The 14,251-nt window shown below is 39.7% G+C and overlaps 1 protein-coding gene across 4 annotated transcripts in view; it reads left to right on the forward strand.

The window, feature by feature from the left end:
- The first annotated feature begins 3,614 nt into the window (after positions 1 to 3,614).
- USP53 (ubiquitin specific peptidase 53) overlaps positions 3,615 to 14,251 on the forward strand; it is a 28,485-nt gene continuing 17,848 nt past the window's right edge. Inside the window, exons 1-4 of one of the 4 annotated variants that reach the window (XM_041398914.1) lie at positions 3,695 to 3,721; positions 5,396 to 5,518; positions 10,479 to 11,165; positions 12,866 to 12,958. In XM_041398914.1, coding sequence (XP_041254848.1) covers positions 11,022 to 11,165; positions 12,866 to 12,958 — 237 coding nt within the window. In that variant the 5' untranslated portion in view covers positions 3,695 to 3,721; positions 5,396 to 5,518; positions 10,479 to 11,021. Of the gene's footprint in view, positions 3,722 to 3,788; positions 4,164 to 5,395; positions 5,519 to 10,478; positions 11,166 to 12,865; positions 12,959 to 14,251 lie in introns of those variants that run through there. The other 3 variants (XM_041398916.1, XM_041398915.1, XM_041398917.1) reach the window with 3 other exon arrangements.

The following is a 14,251-nucleotide window of genomic DNA, read 5'->3' on the forward strand; positions in this document are numbered from 1 at the left end:
AGAATGATTCTCTTTATCCTTTTTTCTCCTGAGAAGGGTAGCACAGCCTCAAACACTCTCTTCAGAGCTCAGTAATTACTTCACAACAACACGATGGCAGTTCCCATCCACTGGAATTCAACAGCTTTTTCAATTAAAATGGCATTAGCTCATAAGTGTCTTAAAGTCAGTGCTAAATGGTACTTAATCACATAAAAATTGTTCATGATAGGCCAGTAAAACAGACTGGACCGTAACAGGCAGGATAGTGTAGTGCTGAATTTACTGCAGTGAAAACACTTAAAAAGAAAGATGTAACTAATAAAGCACACCTTAACTTCTGCACTGGCTTGTGGAATTTTCTGCCTCAGACCTCACACATAATTTGCTAATTTACTTTTTGCAAAGTACTCCAGTAAGTGCAGACACAGTTCCTGTTAAGTACACAAAGTTGATTTCACACAATGAACAGCTCATGAAAAAGGAGAAAGATCCATGCAGAAGAGCAACAATGACAAAATCAATGACTCAATAAAACATTGCTTAACTATTTTTAAAAAAACCCCACAAACCTTACTATTTTACCCTTCCAAAAAGAATTAGAGCAGGCATAATTTTTATGAAACATTTGAACATGAAGAGGATAGCAGTTGATTGAAAAGGTTGTTGTAAACATGTTCCAAGCATTAGGAAGAAATATGAAAGAAACTGGAGAACAGGTGTTCCAGTAAAGCTACAGGTACGAAAATGCTCATTTAAAAATGCATATTAAAAAAAAAAAAAAGACAAAATAGAATTATTTCAGAGGAAGAAGTCAGAATTTATTTACAGAAAAGCCACTGGCAACAAGATTAGAGATGACCCTGGAACAGATAAATGGTAACACCAAAATAAACCCTTGTGTGCATCTGTAAAACAAAGATCTGTAGCTCAGTCATTGATGAAAATGATCTGTAACTCCTGCAACATTGAGGAAAAATATTTAATGCAATTACCTTTGAACATTCTGATGTCTCCTAACTATGTTAAAACTTTTCTTTTGGCATGTAGCTATCCATAAATGTGTTTTATCCTGGAATGGACATGTGCAAACCCTCAGTGTCCTGGATGTGCTCAAGGACCTGGATAATTTCTGCCTCCTTTCCCCCCAGCTTGGTGTTTTGTGTCTCATCCTGAACGCATCTCCTTCAATCCCTCTCCTGCAAGTTTAGCACCTCTTCAGCTCCCCACCAACTATCCAGTGTAACAATCTATTGACTAATAATACCAAAGTGTGCTCATAAACCCACAGAAACATTCTTCTGCATCATGCCTAGCACATATCCTGCACTGCCACAAAAGGCAGCAGGAAATAATTTGCCCTGGTGGCATTGTTTTGTACCATTTATTCTAATTTAAAAATTCTTCTGCTACCTCATTTAGGGTTTCCTGTGCTGCACCTGTGTCACCCTCTGCCTGAACTGTGTGTGGAAGGCTCTCTTAAGATTCAATGCTAGAGAATCTTAAAATATACTATAATTAAAGCTCACAGACTGCACTTACTCCGAGAGAAAAAAAAAAACCAAAAACCCAGGAACAGAAGAAACCACTATAAATCCTAAGGGACTTCTAAAGATTAGTGGTGAAAAACAAATCCGTGCTGAAGAAAGGGCAGAGGCAAACATGAAAAGTAGAGTTCAGGGAAAGCAAAAATATCAAAATGAGGTCATAATCCCACTTTGGGACACACAGATGCCTTTGCTTGACTGGCTTTGCAAAGAAGTAATGCAGGGATCAAGGACTGAACGGACACTACCCAAAACAATAAGCAGAATGCTTTTTATAAGAGTACAATAACAAGATGCACAAACACAAAATTAGATTTTTAATAGCCATGTTAATACACTGACCTTCAACATATTTTCACCCTTAAATTTCCACTGAGTATCTGTCAACAAACAGTTAAGAAAGAACTACGCAAAAAAGTAGAGCCACGATACTGCATGAATCTTAGAACAATGGATCAGATATTCAATTCCCTGTAAAAAAATCACAAATTCTAGGGAAACTTTAAGAACACAAGAGACAAAGAAATCTAATATCTGTCAAAAACTAAAAGGAATCTGGTGAAAACATCCCAATGCCTCAAGAAAAAACATTTTATACAAATCCTGTAGTAAGTAATTCCAATTTGTGAACATGACTCTACAAATTACTGAAAAAATGTGGCTATCTGTTGATTTATCTAGCTACTTCTATATACGTAAGACAAAAATCTGGAAAACTTAATGAAAATCTTGCCAAAGAATCACTAAATAAAAAAGCTGTTGGAAAACACTGGAGAGTGAAGGTGCTAAAACTGCTTTCCTAGTGGGGTTTTTACACTGGCAACATAATGGAAGAAACAGTAGCAAAAGTAATCTGAGGAAAATGTATTAATTTATAAAAGACACAAGAACAACAAAATGTCATATTTAAGGCAGTGAGCTGATTTGATTCAGTGCCTTGTATTCCACACAGTCATTTTGCAATCTGGTTGACCTAAAGTAGACACAGAAAGGGAACTCTACAGGGAAATTATTTTATTTACTATTGCAGAAGATGCTGTTGGAAAACTGAACATGCTCTTAGGCACAGAAGCACTTTTCCATTCCTAGCAGACTATCAGAAAGGCAACTGGAAGAGAAAAAATACAAGTTGTATTCATCAGCATGTGCCAAGGACTGATGTTGGGTGTGGTAGCACCTAAAATATCATCACTAACCTAGAAATGAACTGTGTTAGTGAAATCTACATGTTTATCCAGGAAAAAAATCATAATAGTGGAATATAAAAGGTACTTGAGCAACTAGAAATAAGAGCATTTGTGGATACGGAATTCCTATCACAAATAACAAAAGGAAACACCACTCCCTAGCCAACATAATGGATTAGATAAAAATCAGAGGGAACACAACTTTGGGGCAGTGACTCTGGGGCAGGTGATAGATAAATTAATAACCACACAGGACCTTCGTAGGCCGCATGGAAGCCAAACGCAACTCTGAGGTGGATGCACACTTATGTGGGGTTTGGCTCGCAAGACACTCTATGCCAGTGCTATTCCACGGGCATCTCAAGGAAAGCCAACGTGCACGCCCAGATATCCTGGAATGAGAAATGGAAAACAATTGCTGGAAAAAACAAGCGCCGCCGCGCTCATTTGAACGGGTTGTTAACTCCAAACCCGAGCACCTGAGGGGCACCCACTGCGCCCTTTAAACCGAGGACGCCCGTGCCCTCGAACCGTGAGCAGGCGGGGAGGGCGCGGCGGGGTTGTGACAGCCCCTTACCTGGCCGCGTTTTCCCCCGCACCTTCGGCAGGACGCGGAGATCCGAGCCCCGCTCCCGCCCCATCGCCTCAGGCGCCATCGCGGCCCCTCAGGCGCCATCGCGGCCCCTCAGGCGCCCCCCGGCCCCGCGCACCTTCCCGCGCGCGCAGCACGCAGGCGCGCTGGCCGAGGGCGCGGCCACCGCCTCCAATCGTCGCTGCCCTCTCCTTCCCTCCCTCCCTCCCTTCCCTGGCTCGGGAATATCCGGGACACCGCTCTGGGAGAGCGTCTCGGCTGCCGCCACACTGCGCAGGCGCTGCGGCGCCGGGCTGGGGAGGGGAGCGCGAAGGAGGAGCGGGAAGCGGGGGAAGTAAAAGTTGCCGTGAGGGCGGGGCCGCGCCCGGAGTCGCCGCCGGGAGGGGGCGGGAGAGGAGCTGCGTGAGGAGCCGCCGGTGAGCCGGGGGTCCGCCGAGGCTGAGGCGGGGCTGGGACAGGGGCTGAGCCGCGGGTCGGGCAGGGGGTAAACTGCAGCGGGCAGGGGTCGGCTTGGCTCGGGGAGCGGGCACGGTTGTGGCCGCGGTCCCGGCGGCGGAGGCGGCTGCGGTGCCGAGGTGGGGACGGAGTGCCGGGGGACGGGAGCGTCGCCTCCTCCCGGCCGGAGTTAAATCCCTGCCGGGGCTGCGTGGGTGGGGGTCAGCGGCAGCTCCGGGGCCGCGGCCGGCGCTGCCCCCGCCGTTGTGTAAGCCGAGGGGCCGCGGGGCTGGAGCGGCGAGCGCGGTACGGGCTCGGAGCGAGGCGCGGTTAATGTTCAACGCGGCCGTCACATGCCCAGCAGCGAGTTCTTGAGGAGTGTTTCCAGAGGCTGTCTGCCTGGAACAGGAAATGCCAGTACAGGTAGTGCTGGAGCTGTTTGAAATTTAAGCAGTTTGCAGCGTTTTGGTGGCAGAGTTGTTTTGCTGTGTGTTCTCGTACAGATGGAGTTTCAGAGGCGTGTGGGTAGATGTATGAGAATGTATGCAAATCACCTGCTTAGCATCAGGTCTAAGTTTACCTATATCCCTTACTTTGATTTTCAATGCAAATATTTTAAAATCAGCTTTTCAGAGGAACCATGACTTGTTCTCTCAACCTACATTTTTCCCTTCCCAGAATAAGTGTGAGTTTTACATATCTCTACTTAGTGCTTTATTTTGCTCATGCAACCCCCTACCAAAATCACCAAACGCTGAACCACTTAAGCTTTCCTAACTTTGAAGCTACCAGGATTATTTTAAGAACAACAACTTAATCGTGCAAACAGCATTGTGCCTGATTCATGATGCCCTTCCACCCCAAGGCAATGGAAAATCCCTTGACTCTTTTTCTGATTACCTGCTCTTTTCTTATAGGATGAAAGGGTGGTTTTGCGTGTCAAAATAGTGAGACCTCATGTTATAAACTGACTGTAAATTAGCCTTGTCAAAATGTAGATAATCCTTTCTTCCCCTTACAAATTGTTACAAAGTAAGAAGTACTTGGTTTGTTTTTGTTTTTGTTTTTTTTTTGAAGTATCAAATTACTTGTATAAAAAGTTATTATTCTTGACCAGTGGGATGTTGACAGTAAAAACAGAAAAAATATGCACTTGACTTTCAAGCTATCAAGCCTTGATAGTGCAGAATCTTTTTTGGCCAAACAGTATGCATGGTGTGCCACTGACAAAATGATTTGCAAGTGTGACCCAGAGGGTGTCAGGATATTGCCACTGTCCTTGTTTATTCCTTGGTTTATGGCTCTTGATAGAGTAAAACAGTCACTGAGGGATGTAGTGATGCGAGCAAAACCCATTCACAGCGTTCTTGACAAGCTTCATGGTTGGAGCAGAGACAAGTAGGAGTTTGTTGGGGCCAGGTTAAATGATGATGGGTTGAGGCTGGATCAGGATTTTAGATGTGTGGACTGAGTGAAGTGTTTCTAGGAAGGTTTGTACAGGATATGTTAATGAAGAAATATATGAGGTATAGTGATTCAGACATTCAAGCACTTTTTTTGACAAACCTATAAAATATGCGTGGGTTTAAAGATCATGCTGACATTACCATTCCTTGTAACTCTAGTTTTGTCATTTTTTTTCCTGGTGACTTAAGAAGTCAGAAAGCTTTTTGAGGAAGAGGAGAACTTGGTATTTTGCACTTCTGTTAATGATCAAACATCTGCGCAGATCAAACAGCTGAAAAGCCAGGCAATTAATCTGAGACAAAAAGGCAAGTGTGAGTATCACTGTAAAGATACATTCTATCTTTCTGAGGCTCAGGAAAGGGTACATTGTAGTCTTTGAATAATCACATGTAAAGCAGTAGGAAGATGGAGAAACAAAAATCTCCGTGGTGTCTGTGTGATGATTCACTGTAAATGCTGGCCCATGTCATGGGCTGGGAATTTGTGTTCTCCAAGATCTTTACTCAGAGTTCCCATTGCAGCTATTTCTAAAGTCGGTTTCTCCTTGTGACAGATGAGGGAGGCTGAGCTGTGAACCTGTTGTTTTGGTTTTGATGCAAACAGGAAAGTTTTTATTGGAACAGCTTAAAGCAAAAAATGGTGCACTTACACAAAAGCCATCTGGGATAGCATCTAGGCTTCTGGTTCTCCATCCTGGAAGGGAACAGAGACGTGTGACGTGCAGGAGCAGTGGTTTGTCGTAGGAGGGACAGCTAAATAGGCAAGGGCTCCGGAAGAGACAATAGAGATCCTGAAAAAAGAAAAAAGTCTGGGCTGAAAATCTACGAGGATGGTTTGGAAGAATTTCTGGAGGAGATACCATCCTTTGGTGTCTTGGGGACTTTTTGAGTCCATGACAGAAGGAGAAAGAATGTGTCAGACCAATACCAGCCAGTGGTACCTACTGATGTTGGCCTTTTCTTGTAGTGTTGTTCTTGTTTCTTATGTGTGTTGCATGTAAGTGCTGTTAATGAAGTTTTTTTCCCTCCCTGATGTTTAAAATAGTGAGAATTTGCATTCCTCTAAATGTATTTCTGCGACACCTTCCAAGGACAAAGGCTGATGGCTACTAAAAGCATTTACATGTATCTTATGGTGCATGAGATTTGTTGAAAAATAAATTTAACATGGGGGCTTAAAGGTGGAAGGAGACAGGATCTGTGCAGGGGCCAAAAATTATGATTCAGCCTCATTGAGGTGGGTGTAAGAGATGACTCCTTTCAAATTTTGGTCTTTTCCTGCATTTTTAAAGCAGCTTCACTGTTTATTTCTTTCTTCAAATGTCGGGAAAAATAATTACAGCCTCCAGCACTGTCACAATGCAAATCAGATTTTCGTTCAGTTAACAAGATTTGGCAATTTTAAACTACAACCTTTTGAACTGAGGAAAAAACACTCCAATTCTTGCAGTTGCAAGTTGTTGAAATTTTGATGAATTTCATTCTGTTAAGGAGGAGACAGTAACCCCAGTCCTAATAATACTGGCTCATTGCAGAGAATTTTAGTGGTTTCCTATCACAGCTTTATTCCCTCATAATATATTTCATCAGTCTTCCTTCACAATTTTTGTTGTCTTGCGTCTAAATTCCTAAGTTACATCAGTTTAGGAATTGATTTCCCTGAGTTGTCAGTGTGTTGGGTGGGGTTGCCAGGCTCAGCACAGAGGCATGAACTGCAAGCAGAAGCAGAATGCTTAAAAGCAAGCCCAGCACTGGGCATGAGAGAGGTTTGCCATTAGTAATTTGTGCAACACACTGAGAATAGTTGCAAAGTGAAGCCGAGAAGATGTAAATAACTATTCTTCAGCCAAATTTCAGGGATAGAAGCAGTCAACAACTTTTGAACTTGTTGGCAGGTTTTCATTCAATTTGACAGAAGGGATAGAAGCCTCAAAGATGATTATGTACTTAGAAAGTGCATGAAAAGAGGCAGCTGGCTGGAAGAGAGAGACCTCGTAAGATGATGTGAGGAGCAGAGTTGGCTTATGCCCCAGCTAGGGAGAAAACTGCAAGAACTCAGCCATGAGGCAGAAAATTATCAGGAGCCCAGGCACTGGTAGTTCCAGTGTTCACAGAGCCAACTGTTTATCTCATCAGTTTTATCTTGATGGATATCAGAGATGCTTAAACCCAAATGTGCCTGTAGAAAGTGATTGTTTAGGCAAAATATCAGCTGCACTGATTTCTAAGCTTCTTTAGTGACACTGCTTCTTAAACTAAAGAGTCTGTGCCAGCCACAGCTACGTGCTGGGGTGTACCAACCAAGCAGGTGATAACATGCAGTTCTGCTGACAAGTGGATTTGTTGTTCTGGAAGCTGTAAAGGCAAGTGCCAGAAATTTTTGACAGGCATGTGTTTTGTGCTGTAAGGCTGCACAGCTAAGGGTAGCAAGGGGCTTGATGAAATCACTTGTGACTGAAGAACAGTGGCTGAAATTGGGCAAGGTGGAAGGAGTTAGGCTGGTAAATAGACATTGGTTCGAGAGCTTAATGCCCTTGTTTAGTGTCTTTGGTTGAGAACAGTTGTCCACAACCAATTCATGTAGAAGGACGTGTTTCTGTAATTCTTAGCTGCTAAAAATCTTCTGTTGCATGTCAGTAACACTGTGTGAAATAACTCTTTTACTGAAATATTGTGCTTACTGTAGACTCAGTATGGTTCAATCACAGAATGTTTGGGTTGGAAGGGGCCTTAAAGATCATTGTGTTCCAAACCCTCTGCCATGGGCAGGGGCACCTTCCACTAGACCAGGTTGCTCAGAGCCCCATTCAACTTGCCCTTGAACACTGCCAGGGCTGGGGCATGCACAGCTGACTGATGGTCTATACTCTGTCACTCACACCTTTGGCAAGCCAGGAACCTAAAAAGATCTGGTAAACCCCAGTGGTTAATAAATGCTGCAGTGCCCTTAGCACCACTGGCTTACCACAGACAAGGAAGAAGTCTTCATGTCCTAATTATAGTGCTATTGACTATTGAATTTAGGTTATGGGAGTCTGGTCCAAGTGCCAGTCACCTGAAACTTCACCTAAACTTATGGGAGGTGAAGCAGCCAAAAGTGATCAGCAGCATCACTTCTCGGGTTTACAAAGCCATCTGTGATGGGAATAGGCTTGTCAGAGCAGTCATATTCTTGTTGTTTTTATTTTTATTTTTTTTTTCAACTCAAAACTGAGATATTTGTCCAATGTAAATTTCAAACCAAGATGCTACTGTAGGCTTTCTCACTTTATGGAGAGGCTGTGATGGCAATTTAATCCCATTGCTTCTGGCACTCTTGGAAGGCTCATCTGCAGTGCCTCTCTTACTAATGAATAAGAAGCCATGCACCTTAGTATTTGATGCAGTGGAACTTCTATATATGAAAACTGCAATTAATGTGTTCTGCAATTTATTAGAATAAGATTGTGTGGCAGATGGAATTATTTGTATTCACGGCTTTGTGGATGTGAAGTTCAGCAGGAAGCATTTTAATGCAATGGGACACAGAGCTAATCCAGAAACATTTTTTAATTAAATTCTTGCACTGAATCATTATAACTTTTCCTGAGAGCCAGTTCAATAGCTAAATGCTTGGTGCATGGAGTGTTAGTTGTAGGGCATCCCTGACATGCAAGAGAAAATTACTTCCTGTAAGTTCTTAGTAAATGAATGGTCTTTGTCATTATCCTAAATTGTCCTGGATGAACTCTTGTATCCAAAACAGTGTGTATTTCTAATAAGATCTGAAGCTGATACACATTTTCAGCTACATTTTCTTTTCCTATTCTCTTTTTGGATTAACTGAAGTGAACATAAAGAAAACAAAATTGTTACATGATGTTCTGTCAAGGTCAGTTTCCAGCTAGATTTCAGACTCCTTGCTCAGCGCTGCCACAAATCACACTTACTATCTCCAGTATTATTTAATCAAATTACTTACGGGTGAGATACAGTAACATCAGTAAACAAACAGAACTCATCTGATTATTCATGGGGCAAAAGAGACTTTTGGTTAGGTTCCAGTTATTGATTTTATTTTTGAATACAGGCAAGTACCAATGTTTCTGTTAAATAAAGGGGAATGGTTTTAGGGGTGCAAGACTTCCTGTGTGTATTTTTGAAAGCCACACATCCCAGCTGTACAGTATTAGAGAGCTGTAGAGTGGTTTTTTGTGAATGTGATGTTGCTTGTTCTCAGCTAAGTTCTCTTCCAGTTTATACAGTATTCCAACTACACAATTAATTTTTGTTTTTTAATACTCCTCATTAATCTTGCTAAGCTTACACAGTGGAAAAAAACTGTTGTGAGAAGCTGCAGGTCTTGAAGTATACTGGTATGTCTTTGGTATCTCACATGCTTGTGAAATCGAAGGTGAATATCTCCGTTGAAATGTGAGGCCCAAATTTCACCCCCTTTTTTTGTTTTTTTTTTTGGTTTTTCCCCCCCACATATGCAACCCCAGTTGTGTTGGTTTATTTAAATTTATTCTGTTCTGTTCCTCCAAATGTTTGTGTGGGTGATGTAGTAATGCCAAACAGACAGAATAATCCATTGTTTTGAGAGGATCATGGCTTGGGCTTTACATGTGGTTGTGGGGATATTCTGGAAATGGACTCATTTAACCTTCAACAGGCTCCTTCAAGAATTGGAGAAACAACTCTTATTGTTGGAATTTGAAAATCCTGGAACTGGGGCAGCCACCAGAATGTTGTTGCATTCCTGTTAGCACTGTTTTTCTGGTTGCATTGAGAATGCAGCCAGGTTAATGACACATTTATGTAGTATTTAGTAGGCAGAACAAACTTCTGAAAGCTGAGTACTAGCTGACAATCCATCCATAAAACTGAAATAAAAACCAGCTCAGCTTTTGGAGTGTTGAATAAAAAAGATTTTTTTCTTGGTAATGTTTTTATTAGACTTGGAGATTCAAAGATTTAGTAACTCATGTATTATATGGTCTTTTTATAAGCTGTTGCTGGTTTTTAGGAGAATCTTTACAGCAATTTTATTTTGGTCTTTAGAGATGTGTAAGAAATTAGGAGATAATTTATTATGATAGATAAAATAACTTTTATGGCTTAAGAACAATTATTAGGTGGGGATTTTTTCTTCTCCACTTTCCTGGCTATTTCATCTTGCCTTTAGATTTAGAGGTTGTTTTATCATGATCTTTTTTTTTCATTTAGAAGCTCTTTAACATTTTGGATTTTTCTTGTTTTTCCAATAATTTCTGTTTTTTTCTTATTTCAGGTTCATTGGAAAGAGAATGAAATAAACATGACGTCTTCTAAACTGGAATATATTTCATGGGTTACAGTTAGAAGTAAAAAGAAGATGGAACAAAATGAGAGAACAGGAGTATAACACCTAACAAGAACTTTCCAGTTCTGTGATATATACATATAAACTTTCAATATAATACAACTAATGATTTATAGTAATACTTTATTGATATCCCTGAAGGAAGTCAATTACTGTGCAACTTGCTTAATAAGCACTTGTATTCTAACGACTTTTAACATGTTTTAACCTTAACTGGACACCTTTATTTATTTATTTTTTTAAGACTGAGGGTTAAAAACATTGTCCAGCTGTATTTTTACTGGGACTGAGGGATGGCTCACAGCTGCTCATGGAAAATGGACTTAAGCCCATGAACGGTTACTACTGCACAGAGTTGAATGGAATGCCATGACTTTAGAAATATTGTTGTAGAACCACCTTCTTTGCCTTGCACCCAATCATATCCTTAAATATTTCAACGTGAACATTGTGATTATAAACTAAAAAATAATGGCATGGGTGAAATTCCTAAGAAAACCTGGGGGAAACCTTGGAAAAGTTTATCAGCCTGGAAGTATCCTGTCCCTGGCCCCTACTAAAGGCTTATTAAATGAACCTGGACAAAACAGCTGCTTTCTTAATAGTGCAGTTCAGGTAAGAAAAAACTTCATCTATTAAACACTTTTTAAATAGACTTTCCTGAGTGTGTGTGCAAAATAAAAATGGCAATTGTAGGAATAAGACACTGTTATGAATGTAATTTTATTCACCATTTAACTGTAAAGAATTGAGAGTATTAATACTTTATTTTGCACAAAATTTTATTTGCATGCATCAAGGATATCTGAAAAACCTTTCTTCTCTATTTGAAAATGTAGGAGTTGAAACTTTAAAACTTTCTGCTTGAATTTTAAAAGTAATATTTCTGTCAAACATAGCAAAATCACTTCCAAAATTTACATGACACTTTTTATGTGGGGCAACAATTACTACTTATATTGGCTAGGATACTATTTTTATTAAAATCCCATTTTCTCAGAATTAGCACATAAGCAAGCCTGAATACTGGGATATATCAGAATAGGCACATATATGAGGGCTTTGTTTCTAATCCTAGGAAAGATTTGTGGAATTAGAGTAGGAGATACACTTGGTACCCAAGAAATATGACTTGGAATTCTTATAATAAGGTACTTCTTGTAATGATCAGATTTTGGATCTGAATGTTTTTAAATTGTACAGAATTATTTCTGAAACTGGCAGGGGGCTTAATAGAGACATAGGCTTCCTAAAAATTGGAAGATTTAAAATTGGCATGGATTTAAAACTAGGAGATCTGAGAGGTATAGCTATTTGGTATGTATGATATCTATATGTATTTAAAATAAAGTTGTACTGTAGTTTTGGTAGAGTGTTTGCTGTTTGGCATCCAATGGCAGCAGCATGACCTATATTCTCTTGCAGTTCTGTTATTTTCACTTAGGTGCCCTAAAATGAAGCCCTAAGTAATTTCTAGTTCTAGTTTCAGACAATCCTACAACTTCACAACCCAGTGCTGTTTATCAAACAGTTGGTTGGTGACTGCCTTTTTACAAGGAAGAATGTGTTCCTTTCTTTTCTTTTAACCTCTGCTCCACCTTCAGAACTGAGCTTTGGACTTTTGGTCTCCAACACATCCTATTTCATTTTAGCTTTTATATTTATAGATAGGATATTTTTTTTCCCCCTGAATTTGCAGCTGTTGTCTTACTGTGCCTCTTGACAACTCATTTTTAGGGGTTTTATTTTTATTTTTTTAATGGACAACTTTCTGAACTGCTTCACTTCAGGTGTACCCAAGACATTTGATATTGAAAGCAGTGGGTGTAGCCAAGCTGTTATTACCTTTTTGTGGGGTATTTACCCAAATAAGAGGTAGAAACATACCTGTGTAAGCACCAGGATTATTTTGATCTATGGAAAAACAAAGGTATTTCAGCAATCATTTTGATAAGAGACTGTAAGAATATAATATAGGACTTAACTCTTATGTAGAGCTCTAAGAAAACTGCTACAGTCCCTGTACAGGGTTTAGGTTGCTGCTTGTTTCCTTGAGAGTGCTTCAGCTCTTTCTCCAAAATACATTATTTCAAGAAGTTTAAAAAACAGATCTAAATTTTAAGTGCTGAATGTAAAACTGTCATTTCCATCTCCACAATTTACCAAACTAATGGAAAAACCCCACATTTCCTGCAGCAATATTGGTACTTAAGTTGTATGTTATGTGAAATAAAAAACAATTAAAATGTACTGTATGTTGTGTTAAGCAAAGAACCTTCAGAACTGATTACTTTATTTTCTCTTTATTTTTACAGGTATTATGGCAACTTGATATATTTCGAAGAAGTTTAAGAGGTTTAACAGGACATGTGTGTCAAGGAGATGCCTGTATATTTTGTGCTTTAAAGGTAGATAAAAATTCTGGAAAAACTATATTTCACAATGAGGGAAAATAATTAAAATTCGTTTTTTGGAAGTTGGTGTCTATATCATGCCTATCCCTGGGTGACCAAATCATTCTTTTTTTAAAGAAGCAATTTAGTTTTATGGATGTTTTTAACAAGTGTTTGTAAGAGAAATATTGTCTTGTATTTAAAGAAGAAAATTTTCAGGGTTCTGGAGTTGGTTAGAATGGTGTAAGTTATTTTTTAGTAACGTAGTTGAGATATTTGTACTCACCTCAAAAAAAGGTAGTTAATTCATTTGGAAGGGTCTGTCCCCAGCTCTTCTGGGGACACTATTGGTTTTGCTTTTTTGGCTCTTTCAGACACTGGTTGAATAATTCTGTTTGTTCTGTGCTCAAAATCTTGGACATTTTAATTTCAATGCAATATATACACTGGATGAGGATAAACAGTGACTTGTGTGTGACTTGAGTGGATTTTTTGGCAGGGGTGAGGTTCTTTTTATTTTTTGGCTGGGGTGATGTTCTCTTGGGCTATTGTTACCCTTCTTAGCTGTTTAACAATGAAGGATATTTTATCTCTGTCAGCCTCTCCTATGAACTAAAAGCATAGCAAACAAATTCTGGGACTTGGACTTTAGTGCAGGCCACTAAACTGAGTATACCTGTCTGTACATCTCCTTATGTGTACTGCTTCTATTTTTTTTTTTTTTTATCTGGGCATAGCTTTATATGTTGCATAACAAAAAATGACCTAGCAGCCAAAATGAGGAGTGATAAATGCTTTCAAAGCAGATATGTTAAAAACTTAATTTTGAATGTTTACATGGAGATAGTGGCTGTAGTTTTTGTCAGTAGTCCCTGCTTTTTGTTTTGAGAGGGAAGATTAAGTACTTGAGAGACATCCTGGAATGCATCATGGTTGAAACAATACTTTTTGTTAGAAGTGAAACTTTGCTTCTGTGTTTTATTTTTGCCTTCTATCCAACAGATTTTAACCATACGAAGCCTATGTGAAGAATGCATATCCTTATTTATGTTTTACATGGCTTCTCCTGACTTACTTTGTCTTTAGTCTCTTCGGTTCTCCTTAAAGTTTGACTTAGAATTCTTGACTGGGGAATACACCTTTAAATATTTGAAAATCTGTAATTAATTTAATAGCTTTTAACTTTCAGTTCTTTCAGAATAAATCTCCTTTACTTGCTAAATGATGAGCTCACTTGGATGGATATCACTGCCAAAAAGAAAAGTAGCAGCCAGCTCTCTCTTCTGGGAAATGAATTAAAAACCAAGT

The sequence above is a fragment of the Onychostruthus taczanowskii genome, unplaced genomic scaffold (assembly GCF_017590055.1).
Source record: "Onychostruthus taczanowskii isolate IOZ18803 unplaced genomic scaffold, ASM1759005v1 scaffold150, whole genome shotgun sequence".
Classification (NCBI taxonomy): Eukaryota; Metazoa; Chordata; class Aves; order Passeriformes; family Passeridae; genus Onychostruthus; species Onychostruthus taczanowskii.